The sequence below is a fragment of the Mustela nivalis genome, assembly GCF_964662115.1.
Source record: "Mustela nivalis genome assembly, chromosome: 18".
NCBI lineage: Eukaryota > Metazoa > Chordata > Mammalia > Carnivora > Mustelidae > Mustela > Mustela nivalis.
The window spans coordinates 49,973,865-49,996,225 of record NC_139037.1 but is presented as its reverse complement, the minus strand read 5'-3'; the positions used below and the strand labels follow the sequence as shown (position 1 = coordinate 49,996,225).

Sequence of the window (22,361 nt, the reverse complement as noted above, 5' to 3'; positions counted from 1 at the left end):
ATTGCCTCATTGCTGCCCTGGATTCTACGGTAAATACGGTAAATTGCCAACCTTTGCCTATATCCTGGAACTTGGTTGTTTTTATGGAACTTCTGGGAAGACCTTTAGTGACCCTGTACTTTGTTTTAACAATCACTGTTATCTTAATAATAACTTGGTTTGAATCAAAGCCCTACCCTTGGTTTGCCAGCTGTATGATTGGGATAAATTATGCGATTTCTCTATGTCTGTTTCCTCTCTGTAAATGGGAAAAAATAACACCACCTTCCTCGCGGGGCACATAGAAACATCTCAATTAAAGAAAATTATATTTGTAATAGTGCCAGCTAATTAGTAATTCTAGTGCTGGGGGGAAGAGTTGTCCTCATATAACTATAGAACAAGACCAAGATTTGATAAAATCCTATGAATCAGTCAAAGCAGCCACCATTATTCTTTTAGTAACTATCACCCCAGGAAGTATCAGTGATAATGCAGAGAAAAATGAAAGCTAAGAGGATTTAAAATAATTATAGCTGGATGTGTTCTGAAGACCTCCCTGTAAAGACACACACACACACACACACACACACACACACACACACTTATTTCTCTGGGAAAACCAGTCTTGATTTACCACCTCTGTAGTGTTTCTCAAACTTCTCTGACCTCTGCCTAGATGAATAAATATATTTTAATTGCAACGGGGCATGCCATCGCCTCTCCTCCCCACACCACCCCCAAGGAAAACAAACATTTTATGAAACAAGACTTACAACATGCTAGGCACTCAGATATTTTCAATTCTAATCTATTTTATTTTTTTAAAATGCTTACCTCTGCTCATTAATAAATTTCAATCCACAGTTTAAAAAAAAACCAAAAAGCGACAACAACAACAAACCTCTCCCCATGCTAGCAGTGGCTGTCCTACTCTGCAGTGAATTGTGTGGGGAAAAGAGCACACAACTCAGACAAATGCCTGGGTTTCCATCTGGCTGTGTGTGTGTGTCTAGATTTGGGCAAGCTACTTAACATTTTTTACCTCATTTCCTTTTCTCAAAAATGGAACATAGGAATATAGGATGTTCCTATAAAACTTCGTAGTCTCCTTGCAAGATTGGTGGGATGTTGCCAGCAAAGTCTTGGCAGTGCTCAGGACACAGTCTAAAGTTCAAGAAAATGCTCAGTAGCTATCTGGGATCATTCTCCCATGTCCCAGAGAAGGACACACTCAGAGAGGGTATGTGACTTGCCCAAGGTCACAAAGCCAGCTCTGTGGGACACCAGAGCCCAGACTTACCACTTCCACCCCCCCCCCCCCCGCTGCCCCTTGAACGACCCCTCCCCAGACAGCTCTCTGCCATTGGCTTTTCTGCCTGCCCATGCCCTACTTGGTCCCTCATCCCAACGCTCTGTTGCCCTATCAGCCAACACCACTACCATTTTCCAGTTCCTGGCCAAACACACCTGTCATTTCCTTTCTGTGGGAACCTGAACTCACTTCCTCAACCTTAAACCTCAGTTTAGTCCACTGAAAAACAGAAGTCAGAATGCCTCTTTGCTAGGGGTTTTGTGAAGTATATTCACGGTGCTGAAGTTATGTTTCCTAAGCGGGAACCTTAGGAAGGTTCCTTAGGAACCTTGTGTTACTCCAACAAACTCACTCAATCCTCAGAACAGCTCCATGAGCTCTACAAAGGTGGTGGCCAAGGTGTAGAGGTGGAGTAAGTTGCCCAGGGTCACACAACAACAAATGTTAGGGGATGGATTTGGAAACCAGGCAGAGACACTAAACCTGATGAGAGTCTGAAGATGATATCAGATTGCTCAGAGCTCCCCCACGGATAAGATGGGTGTGTGTGCATCCCCATGGAAACAACGTTTCCATATGCTTTAAAGGCATTTTTTACACTCCTGACTATGTTTGTTTGCCTTTCTTTTCCTCTTTTTCCATCCCAGACAGAGAATAATGAGTTAGAAATCCTTTCGGAGTAAGACCTCTTCTCGCTAGCTCTGAGGGCCTCGGGCAAGTCACTCCAGTTTTCGGAGCCTCCAGCCTCAGGGTCCTCTTAAATAAAAGGCTCCAACCTCCCTCAAGCAGAGTTGTTCCCTTGAAGCAATGAGGTCATGCTAGGAAAAAATGCCGTCAGCCAGCCAGGGCTCCTACAGAGAGGGCTGTTGTTCGCCACAAACGCGAAAGAGGCAGAGAGCGCAGGAGCGAGGTTGGGACCCCGAGGGGCCCGGGGCCCCACGACTCCAGGCTCGGCGCAGCCGCCCTCCTGCCGCCCCCTTCCAACCTCCCCCTCAGCAGGCCCGCCGCTCCAGCTGCGGGAGTGGAGGGCACAGCTGGTTCACCTCTGTCCTCTCTGGCCCCAGCCCCGCCTAGACGGAAATAACCGCCTGCTCCACGCCCGGCCAGACCGGTTCTCGGGTCCGGGGTAGGCAGCGAGGCGGGCGGAGCCAGGCCCGGCAATGGGAGACCCCCGCCCGGTGGGCTCGCCGCGCTTGCTCGGGCCACGTGGCTGCCGCCCTGACTTGAGCGCCCGCGCCCCCTTTGCCCGTCTGTCCCTCGTCCCTCCGGACCTGACGCGGGACCCTGAGGCCCGGCTCCCCGCGACCCCTTACCTCTTGGTCCTCGCTGAGAGGGGCAGGCGCGCTCTCAGGCTCAGGCTGGGGGACCCCCCTCTCCTTTTCGAGGTCCAGGCCCGCGCCTTCTTCCTTCTTCCTCCCGACGGTTCTCACCTGGCAAAGGAAGTGTCATGCGGACCCCGGAGTGGGGGGATGGGGCAGGTGTCCAGGACCCAGGCGTTCGGGTCCACAGTGCCCCCTCAGGACCCCTCCTCTCTCAGGTCCCAGGAGTCCTGCCTCCTACCTTTCTTACTCCTCAGACCCAGGAGTCCCAAGCCCCCCTCCTTCAGGCCCTGGGGTCCAGGCCTCAGACCCAGGAGTTCGAGCCCTACCCCTGGCAGCCCCTGGCACCGGGTCCCTTCTTTACCTGCACCGGAGACCGAGGTGTCAGCCCCTCTCGGGGGCCATAGTAGGAACCCAAACGGGCTGCGGAGTCACCGTCTAGGCCAGCTCAGTCCGTCTGGGGCAGAGAGGGTTAAGTCACAGGCCCCTCCCAGCCTTCCTGATTCCGCCCCCCCACCCCAAGTTTGCCTCTAGGATTCAAAGGACTCCAAAGTAGTGGTGGAAAAGCTGAGGCCTCCGGGCAGAGTGTAGAGTGTGGGGGCGGTGAGAGGCCCGACTGGGTGTGCAGAGAGGACACGCAGAGGGGTGGGGGATGGCCAGGGCCGCCCCCAGCCTGGCCCCTCCCCCTGCCCAGCTTGGAATTTCCTGAAGCTGGGGAAGTCTGGTTGTTTAGAAGAGTAATTTCTTCCAGATTGCAGCGGTTGGAGGAGAGAGTGTAGAGGGAGGAGGAAGAGAGGGAGAGAGAAAGAGAGACAGAGAGAGTTTAAGAGAGATAATGAAATAGACAAGGTCCCTGAGCCCTCAAGAGGATGGAGGTAGTGTTGGGCGGGGGGGACAGGAGGCAGCTCTAACCCTGCTTTGGAGGGTTTCCTGGATGAATGTCCCTGCCCAAAGCGGCTGGTAGAAAGGTCATTACAGGACTCCGAGCGCCTGTGCCTTTTGGTGACAAGAGAGTCTCAGATCTGAGTGTTGGGAAGATGGGTCCCAGGCCAGAGTGAGGGAGCGCTTTCCTTGGGAAGAGAGCAGAGTTCTCTGGGATGAGGCTGGCTGGGAGGAGTGGTGTGGAGATAGAGGCCCGGGCGGAGACTCAGGGGGGAGCTGGGGCTAGGGCTGTGGGGCTGCAGAAGAGAGTCAGTTTGACAGATCACAAGGAGTGCAGCTTGAACACAATCTCCAAGAAGTGGCAAGTTAGAGGGTGGAAGGAAGAAAGCTGGGAGCAGGTTGGGAGGCAGGGCGGAGCAGAGGGCACTAACGTTTCTGAGGTCTCTAAGGTGGAGTTCTTTTTGCCTGGAGACGTCAGCACAAAAGCCACTGGAGACTGCGGCATGCTGAACCAGGCAGGATAAGGAACAGGATAACACGGTCAGATCCCAGTACTAGAAAGTTCATTCTGGGATTCACGAGTGGGATGGACTGATTGGAGTGAGGCTGCAGTTCAAACCCAGAGCAAAATTTAAAGGGTGTGTGTTGGGAGAGGAGGGGAATTGCAGAAAACTCAGTAACCGAGATAAATAATATATTTAAATACAGATTTTTATTAACTATTTTTACGGAGGTTAAAGTCACATAACATAAAAGCAACTATTTAAAAGCAGGGTTTGGTACATCTCCAGTGTTGTGCAACCACACCTCTATCTAGCTCTAAAACATTTTCATCCCCCTTCCCCCACGCAGAGGAAGCCCCTTACTCATAACCAGTTCATCCCTCTTTCCCCTCCCCCTGCTCCTGACAGCCCCCACTCTGCCTTCCAGCTCTGTGGGTTTGCTTGTTCTGAATGTTTCGTATACATGGAATCCTAGATATGTGGCCTTCCGTGTTTGGCGTCTGTCACTGAGTGTGATGTCCTCCAGGTTCACCCACATCATAGCACGGTTGGTGTTTCATGGTTTTCATGACCCAGTAATATTCCATGACACGCATAGACTACATTTTGTTTAGAGGAAATAAGATTTTTAATGCACTATTTTAAGGATGGATGCAGGAAAAATCCATAATGAAAAAAAAAATCAAAAACTTCAAATAAACAGGGCACCTGGGTGGCTCAGTTGGTTAAGCATCTGCCTTCAGCTCAGGTCATGATCATGGAGTCCAGGGATGGAGCCCCACGTGGGGCTCCCTGCTCAGTGGGGAGTCTGCTTCCCCACCCCTCCCTCTGTGCTCTCTCTCAAATAAAATAAATAGATAAATTTGTTTATTTTAATCTTAATTATTTATTTTAATCTTAATTTTATTTCAATAACTTTTAATAAATCTTAACAATTTATTTATTTTAATCTTAATCTTTTTAATCTTAAAAAGAAACTTCAGATAAAGACAGGATCAGGGTTGTTATAAACTTTATGGGATTGCTGGGGACATAAAGGAAAAATCTGTCACACTAATCACATCTTCATTTAGATTTTTGATGTTTTGTTCATCATGGATGGGTTAGTGATTCTTTTTGTTGCATTTATTCATTTGTTGTGTCATATTGTTGTCAATCTTTGTTACTGACTCATTGATGTTGCTTTAATTTTATTTTAAGATTATTATTATTTTTTTGCATCACCCTCCTACCTTCTTCCTGGCCCTGGCTGGGAGACTGTGAGACTGGGTGTAGGGATCCTGGGGAGGGGCCTAAGTTGGAGCAGGGGCCACAGGGATGGAGAGGAAGGTGCAACCAAAAGGGATTCAGGTCGGCTTACCTGGACTTGAGAGCCAGGACGGACAGGATTTCCTGGAGAGAGAGGAACCAAGGATGAGAGGATTGGTTTCCCATTGCTGGTGTAAGGAATCTCCACAACCTGTGTGGTTGACAACCACTCACATTTTTAATGCCACAGTTTCTGCAGGTCAGAGTCTGGGTGGGACATTAGGTTTGCCAGGGCTAAAGTCAAGTCAAGTCAGCAGGGCTCTGCCCTTTACTTGGAACAACCCTCTTCCAAGCTCATTGGGGGCATTGGGTGAATTCAGTTCCTTGTGGCCATATGCCTGTGGTGCCTTGCTTCTGCTAGCCCAGCTGGGGGCTGGTGAGTGGAAGCTGCCTGCATCCATCTCGTGCTTTCTGTGCTACTCGCCCCTGCTGGCGGTGAGTCAAATCCTTCTGATTTCCCATTCCATTTTCTTCCATTTCCCTCCTGCCTCTAGCCAGAGAGAGTTCTTTGCCTTTAAGGGCACATGTGATTTGATTGGGCCCACCTGGGTAACACAGGTGTACCAATCAGGGTTCTCCAGGGAACCAGAACTTACTCTATGTGTATATACATACATGTATTAAGATATACGTATTATTAAAATATATAATTAGGATACCTATATAGTTAAGATATATAAAAATACTAATTTTTATCGATTACCAAGTAATACATATCCCTGCTCATATATATATATTATATTACATACATAATTGGATTCTGTGCTTGTAGGGGCTGGCTAGCCACAAATCCATAGGGCAGTGTGGAAACTCTATCAGGCAGGAGCAGATGCTGCAGTCTTGAAGGAGAATTTCTTCTTCCCCCGAAAAACCTTTGTTTTATTCAACTGATTGGATGAGGCCCACCCATGCTCTCAAGGGTAATCTCCTTTAGTTAGAATCAAGTGATTATGGTATCAACCACATCTACGAAATGCTTCTACCAGCAACAATTGGGTTGGTGTTTAAGTCAATAAACAGGCCCTGTAGCTGGGCCAAGTAAGATTCACCACCACACCAGGAGAATCTATTTTAAGGTCTGCAAGATATTTTAATCCTATCTGCAAAGTCCCTTTGCTATGTGATCAACATAGTCATATGTTTCAGGCATTCACGGACATCTTTAGAGGTGCATTCTGTCTACCCCACAATCCTCAGAGAGTAGGTCTTGGGCATTTGTGGGGCCAAAACCAAAGTGCACAACATGGGGTCAGGGGGAGCAGGCCAATGAGACAGGCTGGGGATTAAACCCAGGAGAGTTGGAAGCCTGGCCGGCCTTGTGGGCAACTGACCCGCCCAGTCCCTTGGGACCCCATGCTCCAAAAGGCTCTGCATTTGGCTTAATGATTGACTGTGACCATCTTGAAATTGTTAATGATGGGTGAACAAGGGATGCTACATTTTCACTTGTAACACACCTCACTGATTGTGTAGGTGATTCCTGGATGGAAATGCAGGAAGAGAAGAGGCCTGGGACAAAGCATCTGAGAACGGTGACATTGAAGGGATAGCAAGAAGGAAAGGAATTTGGACAGGTCCTGGGCGGCAGCCAGAGGAAGAGGGCCAGAGAGACAGGCTCCAGGAGGTCAGGGAGATAGCACAGTCCCTCCCTGCAGTTTCAAAAGCAGGTCAACTATGATAACAAGTTTCACTGGATTTAGTAACAACCCAGAGACAGCTGTGGTCTGGGTGAGCTGCAGGGGACTGGCACTGGAAGCCAGACTGGGGTGGGTGGGGGAGGCAGGGGAGAGGAGGTGAAGACCCTGGGGGGTCTGGCAGTGATAGGAAGGAAGGAGAGATAGGGTATCTGGAGGCAGAGGTAAGGGTCAGAGAAAGAGTTCTGTTTCTTTGGTTGGTTTGGATACATTTGGTATCTTTTTGTTGTGGCTGTTTTTTATTTTTAATGTAATTTTTAGTTACACAGATAATACATGAGTATACCCGGTTTGTAAAGAGAGAGAAAGAGAGAAATAAACCTTGACTAGTAAGGTTTTGATGACCTCCTCCAATCCAATCTCCATCTCATGTATCTCATGAAATCAATTTGGGGTGTACATCTCCCAAATAGGCTGGGTCCTTGCAAACACACAGACCAGCATTTTCCACCTGTTTGCTATTGCCATTTGGGGCCAGGTCATTTTTTGTTATGGGTGGGTTGTCATGTGTATTTGGAATGTTCAGGCACATCCCTGGCCTCCACCCACTGGAGGCCAGTAGCTCAGCTTCCCCCCACCCCCAGCATGGTCGACCAACAGTATTTCCAAATGCCCCTGGTCAGGGAATATTGCCCCTTTCTGAGACCTGCTGATGGAGATGGTGCTCCAAGAAAACATTTTAAATGCACAAATGAACTCCTACTGGATGATCTGGAGCTACTGCTTTTTTCTTTTCCACTTAGCCGTTTCTTTTGGGAATCATTGATTGTTACTGCAGACAGATTTTGTTTTACTTTATTTTTTTTAGGTGATCTCTACACCCAACACGGGACTCAAACTCACAACCCCAAGATCAAGAGTCATATGCTCTACCGACTGAGCCAGTGAGGTGCCCCTACATAAAGGCTTTTCTTTTTTTGAAAAGATTTTATTTATTTATTTGACAGAGATCATAAGCAGGCAGAGAGGCAGGCAGAGAGAGAGAGAGAAGCAGGCTCCCTGCTGAGCAGAAAGCCCTATGCAGGGCTCCATCTCAGAACCCTGGGATCACGACCCAATCCGAAGGCAAAGGCCTAACCAGTGAGCCACCCAGGCACCCAAAGTTTTTTTTTTTTTTTTTTAATTAATTTTTAGGCATGGTTAGATAACTTAGCTGCTGCAGCTCTTAAGGTGTGCAGGTGGGATTTGAATTCAGGCAGGCCGGCCCTGACAGAGAAGGAGGATGGAAGATACAGGAGGGGCATATTCTGTGATGGAGGGGACCCTGCTGGAATAAGGAAGACAGGGATCTGCCCAGTGGGACTTTCTGGAAAGATGAGAATGTCTTATTATCTGCACTGTATACTATGGTAGCCCCATGCGGTGGCTGAGCACTTGAAATGTGGCTAGCAGAACAGAAGAACTGAAATTTAAATTTTACTTAATTGACTTAGAAGGAAATTGCCAGTAGTGGCTGGTACTGATTGTTCCAGGTCCAGAGCACATGGAGGGGAGTTAACCCAGGGCAGGGGTGCTGCTTCTTGAAAGAGCAGGTGGAAGGTGGAGGGGTAACTGCAGCCTAGGTCATCTTATGAGGGGGTAAGGTAGGGATGGGCAAGTGCTGGGGAGGCTTCCCCCTCAGGCCTGGATCCCGGTACCAAGGGAGCTGGGGTGAGCAGGCAAGGTGTTTTTTCAGCTGTGCTAGATAGGAAGGGAAAGCGGGCTTAGATCTGAGCCCCAGAACTGGCGGACAACATCTATGGAGCCCTTGCTGTGTGCCAAGCCTTGTTCTAAGTACTCAAATATGATCTCACGTAGTCCTCACATCACCCTCAAAGTATGTGCTATTATTATGTTCACTGAACAGATGAGGAAATGGAGGCCAGGATAGTAGGGGTCATAGGGTGCAGTGACCAATGCACAGGCTATGGGGATTTCTCCAGCAGCTCAAGGATGTGAATGGGGGAGGCTGAGGGACTGAGGGACGGGGTGACCCAGAGTCAGGTTTTGCCATCAGAAAGGATTTCCAGTACCCAAAAGGACTTTGAAACACTCCCATCTAGGTTCAGAGGGAGAGGAGAAAGACCCAGAGAGGAGAGGGACAGGAACAGAGATAGAGAGGCAGAGACCCACACAAAGAGGGAGAGAAATTTATGGAGAGAGGAGGCTCTGGAAAGATGGAGACAGAGAGAGAGGGAAGGATGGAAGAGGGAGTGAGGGCCATGCCAGCAGAGGGAGCCCCAGGAGAACAACTGCACTGAGACTGACCTGCGGCCAGTCGGCCTGCTTCCCAGGACAGCTGAGCTCTGTCTCTGGCGTTCCCTTTCATGAGTCTCAACTCCTTCCTCCTTCTGCTGAGCCATCTCACCATGCCCCATGCAACCAAGACCATTTACAGTTCCTTCCTCCTCTGCCCCCAATCCCACCAGGAAAAGTTCCTGGGAGCCTACCGCAGGTTCTGTTAAAAGAGAGAAGCAATTTTTCTGGTTCAGGTGGCAAAGGTGAGGAAGGAGGGAAGGGCCAAAAGGTGATCCTTGTAAACTCCTGGCCAAAGTACTGTGAGACCTGGTCTTCTCTCTGGGGCAGAGGAGGGAATTCCTAAGGTCCTTCTCTTCTTGATGCTAAATGTGGGCAGGTGGGATTGTGGCAAAAGCCCATTTGTTGGCTTCAGACAGGTTTGGCTGCATGTCCCACTTCCACCAACTCTTGCCCTGTGGCCCCAGGCTGATCACTTTCAACTCTTAGTTCCAGTGTCTTAATCTGTATCAGCTATCATCAATCTTCACAGTAATCTACAAAAGCAGCTACCATTCCTGAACACAGGCAGTTTTTCAGGCTGTGTCTTGGCACATAGTGACTAGGGTAATGATGATGATGATGATGATGATGATGATGATGATGATGGTAATAATGGTAGTAACAGCTCCCATTCTTGCATGACTGCTAACTATATGTCAGGCACTTTACACCACAAATCACACAGAGAAACAGTTTAGTTTCTTACCAAAACCCTATGAAGTAGGTCCTAGCATTATCCTCATTCTATAAATGACAACACAGAGACATGAGGGTGGCTTCCCCTAAGTCACAGCATAGTTAATGAGACAGAGCTATGATCAAATCCTGGGCTGCCTGGCCCCAGATCCTGCCCTCATGGCTGAACTTTTTGCCTCCTGTGAAAAGCAGAGTATAATAATAATAATCTCTGACCATCAATCTTCCAAACATTCTTATGAAGCAGGAACCATAATCACTGCAGTCTTACAGAAAATCAAAGTGAGTCTCAAAGAAGTGAGATGATATTCCCAAGGACACAGGGCTAACAAGAGGCAGCTCTAGGTTTTGAAACCAGTTTGATGTGCCCCCAAATCTGATATCTTTTGGTCATACCCAGTAGCTGGTACCCTGAACCTGGTCTCGTAAGATATGTTCTGAGGCAGACAGGGAGAGCTAACATTATATGACACCTGAAGCTGTCCCAGTGGCTGGCATGCTGGGCATGGGGCCAACATCCTGAACTTCCAAATTCTATCTCCATTCAGGATGCACAGATTGCCAGGGGAGTTTGAATTAATGTCAACTACAGACATCCCTCTGTATTTTTCCAATTTACCTTCACGCTCCGACTGAGTATTTTCTTTTTTAAAAAAATATTTTTTAAAAATTATTTATCAGAGAGAGAGCGCAAGCGAGTGCACAAGCAGGCAGAGAGGCAGGCAGAGGCAGAGAGAGAAGCAGACTCCCTGCTGAGCAAGGAGCACGATGCAGGACTCCATCCCAGGATGCTGGAATCATGACCAGAGACAAAGGCAGGGGCTTAAACGACTGAGCCACCCAGGCGTCCCTGACTGAGTATTTTCTATTTGACTCCTGCGTGGAGGCTATATAGGACCAATGATTGGGGCTCACTGAGGCAAACCTGCCAACCAAGATATCAGAATAGGGTAACTTTGTTACGCCCACAGACTCTGGCCATGGTACTGAAATGGATGGTCCAGCCAAGTACCAATCAGCACCATGGGCAGCAACACAGAGCCCACCCTCCTGGAGTGGGGTCCCCATGGATGAAATGGGGAGGGTGTCTATACACAGGTCCAGGGGTGTTAGGGACACCCAAAAAAGACAATTTTGCAGTAGGCAGGGAAGTTCAACATTTAGACGAGGATGACTTTGACCACAGAATGCTGTCATCTGGGGAACTTAATTTCTTTTCTACTGTACACTGAGAGACAGCAGACATCAAAGCACGCTGGACTTGGTTTGGTCATAATGTTGTCTTTTCTGGATACAAGTGTACAGTGTGACTGTGATAAAAATCCACACTCAAAATGTCAGGGCTGTGCTGCTCGCTTTACGAACAAAGATTACATCTTTGCTTTTTTCCCTATTGGTGTAAAGTTCATAAATGTAAAATTGACCACTCACTATTTAAAAAGTGTACAATTCAGTAGCATCTGGCACGCTTACAATCTTGTGCAACCATCACCTCTAACTAGTTCCAAGGTATTTTCATCCCCAAATTAAACCCTGTACCCACTGTATCAGCTAGAGGACCAGATGCTTTTTCCCTGAAATCTACCAAAGGCATGCTTGCACAGGTGGACTTCCACGGCACCCTCTCATGGTTTGTAGCATGTCCTGCTGAGCCCCTACCCTCTCCCCAAGGTCCTGCTCGGCTTCTAAGTACCTCGTGCTCCCTCTGGCATCACCTTTCCGCATGGACAAGGTCACCTAAGCAAGGGTCACTGACTGGGAGGTGGTCAATGCCAACACCTATATCTATAGGGCTGAGTTTCAGCAGAGCATCACCACCCTTTCCTCCTGCTTCTTCAGGAATCAAGGGTGGTTGCTTTCACATAGAAATAGAAGTGCCTTTCTGGGGAGAGCGGCCCTGACCCCAGGCCCCTGTTTCCCTGCAGCAGGTGGGAGGACACTCTCTGTGGGACAGTGTCCTCTGGTGTCTGTGGGAAGTGTCCTTCATGGCCTCTGAACCCACAGGGCTGCTTCCTAGGCCCTGTCCATGGCAGAGCCCATAGCCTTCTGTTTCTTCGAGGCTGGGGAACATGGAGGTCAGGGCATCAGACATCCAATTTCAGGCCAAGAATCATAGAGCACGTGGGCCTTGATGCCCAGATGGATGGCGGACATAGATAGCTTGATTCTCTTGTCCTGGAAAAACAGTGGTGACAGAGGCTGGGTCTGCTCTGGGCTTGTGCACCAGGTCTGGGGAGAGCCCCACATCTATGCCCCTGGTCCAAGAACACACCAAAGACCCATTTCTCTCCCTATAAGACCTCACCTTGCTGACCCCAGGATCCCCAGGCAGTCCCTTCCTCAGGACTTGAGCTCTGCCTGGGAACTTTCATTTCTCTCTTTGACTATGACCAAACGTTTTATCCAGAACTTCTTTGCATTTAGAGCAGAGGGGGCCTCTGAACATGGGCCTGGTCTGCTACCTTGACTATGAAGTCTGACTCCATAGTCATTGTCTTTTTAAAATTCATATTGGGGCACCTGGGTAGTTCAGTCAATTAAGCATCTGCCTTTGATTCAGGTCATGGTCCCAGGGTCCTGGGATCAAGCCCCACACTGGGCTCCCTACTCATTAGGAAGCCTGCTTCTCCCTCTCCCATTCCCCTTGCTTGTGTTCCCTCTCTCTCTGAGTTGCTTTCTGTCAAATAAATAAATAAAATATTTAAAAATAAAATAAAATAAAATAAAATTTATATTGGTAAAAACAATTAACAGGAGATCAACCCTCTTAACAAATTCCCAAGTCTATAATTCAATATTGTTACCTAAAGGCACAATGTTGCAGAGCAGGTACTTAGGGCTTGCTCACCTTGTAGAACCAAAGGTCTACACCTGTGGAACGTCGTCCCCCCACCTCCCCTCACCCTGAGCCTTGGCAGCCACCATGCTACTCTCTGCTTCTATGTGTCTGACATTTTAGATTCCTCACGTCAGTGGATTCGTGCAGTCCCTCTGTGACTGGCTTAGTTCACTTAATACTATGTCCTCAGCATCCATCCATGTTGTTACAAATGCTAGATTACCTCTTTCTTAAGAATATTTCTGGAATAAAACCCCATGGTAGGTGGGTACCACATGTACTTTATCCTTCCAACCACTGATGGGCACTTAGGTTGTTTCCTTGTCTTGGCCACTGTGAATAATGCTGCAATGAACAATAGAGTGCTAATTTTCCTTTGGGATTCTAATTCAGTCCTTTTGGATCAATACCCGAGGGTGGGATTGAGGGATCATATGGCAGTCCTATTATTAATACTTCGTAGAGCCTCCATACTGTTTTCCAGCAGTGGCACCATTTTGCTTTCCCACCAACAGTGTACACAGGTTCCAATTTTTCTGTATCATCTTCAGTATTTTTTGTCTTTGTGTGTGTGTGTTTTTGAGAATAGTCATCCTAATAGATGTGCAGTGATATCTCCCTGTTGTTTTGATTTGCATTTCCCTGACCATGAGTAATGGTGAGTGCGTAATCAGTCCTTAAAGATACCCCATAAGAATGAGTACAAGGTTTTTATTTTTATTTTTTTATTTTATTTTTATTTTTTTAATTTTTTATCCCCAGGGGTACAGGTCTGTGAATCACCAGGTTTACACACTTCACAGCACTCACCAAAGCACATACCCTCCCCAATGTCCATAATCCCACCCCCTTCTCCCAAACCCCCTCCCCCCAGCAACCCTCAGTTTGTTTTGTGAGATTAAGAGTCACTTATGGTTTGTCTCCCTCCCAATCCCATCTTGTTTCATTGATTCTTCTCCTACCCACTTAAGGTTTTTATTTTTTAATATTCAGCTTATAATTCCCTACTGCTATATATTTTCATATTTCTGTTCATTTCTCTTTTTCAGATAAGTAATTGTGAGATCCATTACTGAATGGCTATCTTCTGATAATCTGAGCCCTTACTGTGACTACATCTTCTCGTTTACAGATGAATGTTCAGGGCCTGGAAAAAAATCTGAGGGTTCAAATGGACATTGGCTGGGTGAAGGGCTGGCACAAAGACATCCCCATAAATGGAAATCTTGAGAAGGGAAGTGGTATTCCCTTGGGCACACCCAGGTTGTAGTGGCCAACAGGGCCGACTCAGGACTGGAAACGTCCCCACCCTCTTCAGGAAGAAGGTCATGCCTGGTAGATGGAAGGTTGGGCACACCATAGATCAGGTCTCACTTGCCTGCAGAGGAAGCAGGCGTCCTCTGGAGCCCCTTCTTCTGAGCCTGACGATGGGAAAGCCCCCTGCTGCCTGCATCCTGTCCAGGCATCTGTCTGTGCAGGCTTGTCCAGTGGGAGGCAGCACCATGACCATCACCTTTATGGTTCTTCTCTGCCTTGGTGAGTTTTCGGAAGGATGGGGATAGACACCTGTGTGGGAGAGGGGAACCCTCTCAAAGCCAGGCTGTGTTCTCTCAGGAGATCTCATGAACTTGGGGTGCTTAGAAAAGGTGGGGATCTGCTCAGGAGTCAGTGGCCTCTCACTGGGATCTCTCTTCCAGGACTGTGTCTGAGCCAGATGACCCATGTGCAGGCAGGTGAGCCTATCCCCAGGGGTCCCAGGTCCCACCTCCTCCTTGGGCACAATATAGGACCCCCATCCCTGCCAGGGCATCTGGAGGATGGAGGAGAGGAGAGGAATCTTAAACTGATCAATAAAAACGTGTACAAGGGGCCCCAGGGCTGAGAACCAGGGGAAACTGAGGCATAGAGAATACCGGGACTGCAATTCTGACTCTTTCAGAGACGCTGCCCATACCCATCATCTGGGCAGAGCCAGATCCTGTGGTGGCCGAGGGGAAGCCTGTGAGCATCTGGTGTCAGGGATCTCAGAATGCTGACCAGTACTGCCTGTACCGGGAAGGGGTCCCAGAGCCCTTGAGGAGGGAGTTTCCCCTGGGACCCAGCAACAAGGCTAAGTTCCCATTCCCACACATGACCTACCACCTTGCTGGTCGCTACTCCTGCTTGTATCACAGACAAACAAGCTGGTCAGTGCCCAGCAAGCCTCTGGACTTGGTGGTCACAGGTGAGCCAGTGTTTCTGTCTGCACAGGTGAGGTGGCTGTGCCCTGGGAGGGACCTCTCTTTCTATAGCACAGTCCCATCGACCATCGGGGGTGGTGTTCCTGTCCCACCCCAACACCGCCCCCCCCACAACATGAGATCTACCTTCTTCACAAACTTCTGAGTGCCCAGCACAGTATTGTTATAGGCACAGGGCTGCACAGCAGATCTCCAGAACTAAACTGTCTTGCAAAACTGAAACTCTGTACACATGACCCTCCCTCTTCCCCTCCTTGCAGCCCCTGGCAACCACCATTCTACTCTCTGCCTCTACGAATCTGACCATCTTTAGGTTCCTCATAGGCTCAGAATCATGGAGTACTCGTCCCTCTCTGCCTACCCTATTTCACTTAACGTGATTTCCTCAGGTGCCCCCCCACCCCGCCCTTCTAACACACCGGGTTTGTTCTCTTCCAGGAATGTTCAACAAACCCAGCCTCTCAGCCCTGCCCAGCCCCATCGTGACCTCAGGAGGGAGCGTGGCCCTCCAGTGTGGCTCATGGCAGGAATTTGACTGGTTCGTTCTGTGCAGCAAAGAAGGAGAGGGCCACCCCTGGCACTTGGACTCACAGCACCAAGCTGATGGGTGGTTCCAAGCGCTCTTCACTGTGGGCCACTTGAGCCCAAGTCACAGGCAGACATACAGGTGCTATGGTTATTTCTCGAGCTCCCCCTTTGTGTGGTCTACCTCCAGCCACGTTTTGGAGCTCCTGATCTCAGGTGAGGAATTCAGGGCATGACTCTAGAACTCCTTGGTTCTCCAGACCAGTGAGAGGAGCATCATCCCAGGTGGGGCACTGAGGACGATGAGGTTGGGGCAAGAGAGCTCAGGAGGCTGGGAGCCAGCAGTGGGAGGCCTGTGGGAGGAGCAGGAGAAACCTGACCCTCTTGGAAACCAGAACCACCTCTTCTCCCAGGTGTGTCTAGGAAACCATCCCTGTCAGTCTTGCCAGGGCCCGTGGTGGCTCCTGGGCAGAGCCTGACCCTCCAGTGTCACTCTGATGTCGGCTATGACAGATTCGCTCTGTCTAAGGAGGGGGCAGGTGACCCTCCCCAGCGGCTTGGCTGGCAGTCCCAGGCTGAGCTCTCTGCGGCAGACTTCCCCCTGGGCCCTGTGAGACCCTCCCACGGGGGCCGGTACACGTGCTACGGCGGACACACCCTCTCCTCCGAGTGGTCGGCCCCCAGTGAACCCCTGGACATCCTGGTCGCAGGTAGGAGCCATATCCCAGCCCACACTCCCACTTTTCCTGGGCTGGCACCTCAGGCACTAGTTGGAAGTGCGGGCGGGGAGCACAGGTAGAGAGGTGCCAGGGCGGATGCGCGAGTTTAAGACAACTGGACAGAGAAGAAGCGGGGAGCCGCGCTTGGGTGGGGCGCCTGAGTGACAGTTCAGTTTAGCTCGGGGGAGGGGCAAGAGCGCAGAGCCGTCCCAAACACCCGACTCTCTCCTCCCAGTCCAGCTCCCACAGGGGCCACCTCCCACCCTGTCTGCGCAGCCCGGCCTCGCTGTGGCCGCAGGAGAGAATGTGACCCTGCGGTGTCAGAGTGCCAGCTTCTTTGATGCGTTCCTTCTGTCCAAGGAGGGAGAGGCTGGGCCGCCCCTGCACCGCAGGTCTCAGCACCAAGGTGGGGAATTTCAGGCGGACTTTCCCTTGCGCTCCGTGACTCTGGACCGCGGTGGGACTTACAGGTGCTATGGGTCACTCAGCAGCACTCCTTTCCTGCTGTCGCACCCCAGCGACCCCCTGGAGCTCGTGGTCACAGGTGAGGGGCTCTCTGAATGTCTTCCTCCCCATCCCCTCTGTCTCGTGTCTGGATGTCCTCCCAGCAGGCGCCTCTCTGGAGGCAACTTGTCCTTCCGTCCTCTGCCCCACACCTCCCACTGGTGCATGGGATCCCACTGGGCCAGGATCCACGCGTGAATGCAGCATCTCTGAAAAAGCCAGAAGCCAGGAGTGCATTCACATGGTGCATCCCGGAAACTGTTCACAAATGGGGTACAAAAAAAGTAGTTACCTTGCAGTCTCTGCTACCACTTGCTCAAACCCCAAATCCACCCCAACACACTTGGCTACCTTTCCCCCCCAAACATTCAGGGAGACTCTACAAACATCTTCTGTGAGTGGACAAACATCAACATCTTATAGACACAGTTCTGACCAGCTCTGTTTTTTTTTTTTTTTATGAAATGATACATTCTAAAGAATTATCTGATATCAGTAATATGCATCTCTTTTAGACTTTTTAATGGTTGTATGGTACTTTCTCGCTTTAATGTGTCAGGATAAATGTAACCAATACCCTATACTTTGGCAGTTCGTTTGTTCCCAGGCTTTTGATATTTCAAAGTAACCTATGATGAATATCCTTGCACATACCAATGCACAGGGATATGCAGAAGCAATTACTCCTTCTCTCTTGGTTAAATTCTTAGAACAGAATAGCTTAGTCAAAGGACATGGACATTCATTTTGTAATAAATATTGTCACTCTCTCTTCCTATGCCTCACTGTCACCCTTCTGTGTTGACTTAAAATCCTCTTCCAAATGTCACCTTGGATGTGACCCTATACAAATACCCCATTAATGCCTTTTGTAATAAAAAAAAAAGTGTTTGATCAGTCCTAAATGTATTACAGATTTTTCTATTTATAGCTCCACCTTATCTGATACACATTTTCCCCTTCCTTCTCCTCCTTCTTTTTCTTCTTCATTGGGTATGGAGCCCAATGCAGGGCTTGAACTCACAACCCTGAGATCAAGACCTGAGCTGAGATCAAGAGTCAGATGCTTAACGGACCGAGTCACCCAGGCACTCCACATTTTCCTCCTCCTCCTCCTCTTCCTCCTCCTCCTTCTTCTCCTTATTCTTTCTTAAGATTTTATTTATGTACTTGACAGAGATCACAAGTAGGCAGAGAGGCAGGCAGAGAGAGAGGGGAAGCAGGCTCCCTACTCACTAGAGAGCCCGATGCGGGGCTCGATCCTAGGACTCCGAGATCATGACCTGAGCTGAAGGCAGAGGCTTTAACCCACTGAGCCACCCAGGTGCCCCTCCATATTTTTCTTCTTAATAAGAACATTGATTATTCTTTATTACCTTCACCAAGACACACTTGGGCATGCTGGTACCACATACTGATGTGTATTGTATACTTACAAGTGTCTCACCACATGTCCTATTTACATACAGATATACATAACATATAAAATACATTATATAATATATAATATGTATATCATATGTATTTATGTGTAGTATGCATTTCATACATTTTAATGTATGAAACGCATCCTATATCGTACGTGTCAATAATGTACATAAATACACACGTATGTATGTAAGTACGTCTATTATATTTCCAGATGGTCCATAACTAGTGGCTCTAGTGAATGAATGAATGTGTGAATGAATGAATGAAATAACAAAAGAAAAGCATTTGAAGGTTCTTTTTTTTTTTTAAACATTTAAAAAAATTTTGTTTACTAGAGGTGGGACAAGCTAATTTAAATGGCCTGCAGGACAGTATTTGCAGCTTCTGCAGACTTTCATAATAACATGATACATAATTAGCTTTAAGAAAAACCAGAAGAAACTCTTAATCTCAGGAAACAAACTGAGGGTTCCTGGAGGGTGCAGGAGAGGGTTAGGGTGGCTGCATTATGGACATTGGGGAGGATACGTGCAATGGTGGTGAGTGTATTCGAATTGTGTAATGCTGATGATTCACAGACCTGTACCCCTGAAGCAAATACTACATTATATGTTAATAATAATAATAATAACAACAACAATAAAGAAATTCTTAACATGCGTGGGCTTGTGGAATTCAGAGCAAATGTAGTTCTCAGGAATATGCAGATTTTTCAGTTCCACGCCCCAACTTCTTCAGGGATGGGATTCCACCCTTATTTTGTTTTAAGATTTTATTCATTTATTTGACAGAGAGAGATCACAAGTAGGCAGAGAGGCAGTCAGAGAGAGAGAGGGGGAAGCAGGCTCTCTGCTGAGCAGAAAGCCCGATGCGGGGCTCAATCCCAGGACCCTGAGACCATGATCCAAGCTGAAGGCAGAAGCCAATCCCACTAAGACACCCAGGTGCTGTGAAGGTTCTTAACATAGGTGTAGGATGAGACTGATTGGGCCGAGGCTGAGGAGAGACTGGTAGCCTGGGGTGCCCACCCCTTCGTGTTTCTGAACCTCAGGAATTCCTGGGTGCCTGCTCCCCACCCTTAAATCCAGGATTCCTCTCTGAGGGTTAACTCAGGACTCTCTTCCCCAGGAAATCAAGCTCAGGGTGGGCTGTTGCTCAGTTTGACAAGAAAGCAAGAAGGACATGAGGGATTTCCAAACAGGTGCACTGTCTGCTTGTGGCATGGAGCATGGCTGAGCCCTTTTTTGTCATCAACATCTCAAATCAAAGTCTAAATGCAAAGGAGTTGGAGACAAGAGGGTTCACATCTCACCTGTGGCTGCAGGAGGGATCACTTTGAAGATGAGCTTGTTCCTTGGGACAGGAGAAGGGAGAATTGATAATTCAGATCCTCAGGGTAACACTGGGCTGAGCTAGCCCCAACTACTCATGTTCTCTGCTTTCCTCTCAGGGATTCCTGCTGCTGTCACTTCATCACTGCAGACCCCAGACTCCACAAGTGGTGAGTAACAGAACATAGGCCTCCTGGGGTGCATATGACCTGTTCAAGGGGAGGGGAGACCTAGATCTCCCCTCTGGGTGCAGTGGTAGGCGTGACCTGTCCTGCCCTGCATGACCTCTCTGCCCCATTGTCCCTAGCCCCACGCCCAGATCACACACTGGAGAACCTCATCCGAGTGGGTCTGTCTGCACTGGTGCTGGTGGTGCTAGTGGTGTTGGTGTTTCAGGCATGGCGCAGCCAGACAGGTTCCCAAGGTGAAACCAAGAGGTAAATGGAGGATGGCGCTGCACATTCTTTGGGGTTTGAGAATCTTAGAACAGAATCACACATATACAGAAGGCTGCATTAACCCAGAAGATTCTGAAGTGGTCCATGAACTGTGTGAACTCTGTGCTGAAAACCTAAAGGCAATGAAGCGGTGTTGTCTGTGCAGGAGGCAAGGACAAGGCTGGGAGAGCTCCCTGGAGGAAGGTCCTCCACCATGAACCCTGCCCCCTGCCTTGCTGTCTCCTTAGTGTCTGGCTTCTCTTATTCCCTCACCCTAATGACATGAGGCTTTATCCACATGAACGTTTGTGTCCATAACTCCACTCAATTTTTTTGGTTCTGCTCCAACACTGTGTATCACAAAAGTCTTTTTATCACATGCACACTCCCTGATGTGAGTTTCCAGTCGGTGCCTCCAGCTCTAAGTGCAGAGACTCAGGTAATGCGGCTGAGCAAATGTTTAGATGGATTGAAATTTATATCCAGCCTGGAAGGTGCAAGCCCAGAACGACATCCCAACCCAACTCCTGTCTGGATTCTGCAGGCTTCTCTCTCTTCACCAGGTGCTTCCTGCATGGCTCCTCCCCCAGCATCAGCACCTGGAATCAGCACTCTCCCATGTGAGCCTCTGGTGCTTTCCCGTGTGACTGTTAGTGATGATGGTTCTTTCAGGGCTGTGGTGCCAATTAAATGAGATTATAAATTCCAAGATGATAGACAGATGTTTGTTGTTTGTTTTGATTTCAGTATTAAATTCTGCGGAGCAGGTAGCATCTCACAGACCTCTGGTAGGTGTGCAAATTGCTCCATCAAGTTTGGTAGGGGGTAGTGTGGATTTCCTGGTTTGGGGGAAAAGATATGCAGCTATGATCAGGCAGTCCAGCATCTAGAGGTTTGCCCTGGAGAGCCCTGTGCACATATACCCAAGGATATAAAGCACCAGAGTCAGAGGAGAAGCATTGCTCCACTAGCCAAAAACTGTAAGCAACAAAATTCCACCAACTGAAGGATGAATGAGTATTTTGTGTTACTTTTATACAGTGGAATGCAATACAACAGTTAAAATGCATAAGGTAGGATGACAAACAGAAAAAATACAGCTTGATCTCACAAATATGATGATGAATGAAAGAAGGAAGCCAAAAAGGATGCATGTGATACTATTGAATTATTAACAGAACACAACATAAATTATGTAAGAGTCATAAAAGATACAAAAACCATGAAAAGGGGTGAAATGATTAATTTAAAATGATGGTAACCTGTAGAGAGGGTGCAAACGCAGGGTATGATCAAAGTGAACATTACTACGGGAAACCATGTGGGAAATAGCAGATTGTCTGAATCCCCATCCAGGCTCTGGTCTAGAGAGGAATCCAGTACCCTGGTTGTATGTTAACATCAGGTGGAATAGCCTTGTATGGGGTGGACGTCTGATTTTTTAAGTCTTATGGGAATGATCAATATTGCACAGAGGCAAAGATGGTCAATCTGGACTTTGGGGTTTAATTCATTATCTATTGGGCCTAGTATACAGTTAAGCAATGGGTGGGGACCAGCATGGGACTTATTATATTCTGATAAAATTTTTCTCTGTCCCACTAAATTGATAGTCTAAAGAGAACTATGTACACATGGAGAAAGGCAGAATCTAGCAAATTGTCAGGAAGACCTAAATGGGGGGGGAACAACTGACAATACTCCACAGACAATACTCTAATGCTGGCATTTTGGGGTCTCCCCACCATGTGACAGTAAACTCCGTGAATGATCCACATTAATTAAATCTAATCAGAACACCAAGCAACTTGAAGTTGGAGCCGGGACTTGTCCTTCCCAGTGTCATGTAAGTTACTACTGAAAGTGAATCCCAGAATACCCATGTCCCCCAATTAAAATGGAAGTCAACCATCTATTTCAATTAGGTAGTGTTTTGAGTATCTCACAAAGGTTTGATTTTAATGGAACACATTCAGGAATCAGCTAAATTTTTTTATTTCTTATGATTTTTTATTTCTTCTCATGTGTGAAGATTCACCCATTTGAAGTACTTCCTTCTTCCTCTTAACCGCACTTAATTTCTGTAATACCAGTTCATTCTTGGCATGTAGCTGCAACTTACATAATTTAATTTTCCCTCATTGCCTTCAATCTGAAGTCCATAAAGTAGGTTATATCTTTATCTTATGTTGTCCTATTGCTTTAAAGCTTTCCTCCGTGGGATTAATCCTTGTCCCTATGTTAGACTTATTTGTGTTGTTGGTGGGAATGCAAGTTGGTGCAGGCTCTTTGGAGAACAGTGTGGAGATTCCTCAAGAAATTAAAAATAGAAATTCCCTATGCCCCTGCAATTGCACTCCTG

The 22,361-nt window shown here is 48.0% G+C and overlaps 2 protein-coding genes across 4 annotated transcripts in view; one reads left to right on the top strand and one right to left on the bottom strand.

Annotated features, from left to right (window-relative positions):
* Positions 1-3,252, bottom strand: part of CDC42EP5 (CDC42 effector protein 5) — a 4,085-nt gene extending 833 nt beyond the window's left edge. Inside the window, exons 1-2 of the mRNA XM_082709892.1 lie at positions 2,978-3,252; positions 2,608-2,724 (exon numbers count right to left, since the gene is read on the bottom strand). The gene's annotated coding sequence lies outside the window, so the exon portion shown is untranslated. The remainder of the gene's footprint in view (positions 1-2,607; positions 2,725-2,977) is intronic.
* Positions 3,253-14,142: 10,890 nt separating this feature from the next.
* Positions 14,143-20,704, top strand: LOC309852713 (leukocyte immunoglobulin-like receptor subfamily A member 6). Of its 3 annotated transcripts, XM_082709848.1 has the most exons (9): positions 14,143-14,348; positions 14,510-14,545; positions 14,752-15,036; positions 15,491-15,793; positions 15,991-16,287; positions 16,532-16,840; positions 19,682-19,732; positions 19,870-19,999; positions 20,563-20,704. In XM_082709848.1, the coding sequence occupies exons 1-9, from the start codon at positions 14,240-14,242 to the stop codon at positions 20,621-20,623; spliced, it is 1,581 nt and encodes a 526-aa protein (XP_082565974.1). In that variant the 5' UTR covers positions 14,143-14,239; the 3' UTR covers positions 20,624-20,704. The 3 variants fall into 3 exon arrangements, with proteins under 3 accessions (XP_082565974.1, XP_082565975.1, XP_082565976.1); XM_082709849.1 differs by lacking the exon at positions 14,510-14,545; XM_082709850.1 differs by lacking the exon at positions 14,752-15,036.
* Positions 20,705-22,361: the final 1,657 nt, after the last annotated feature.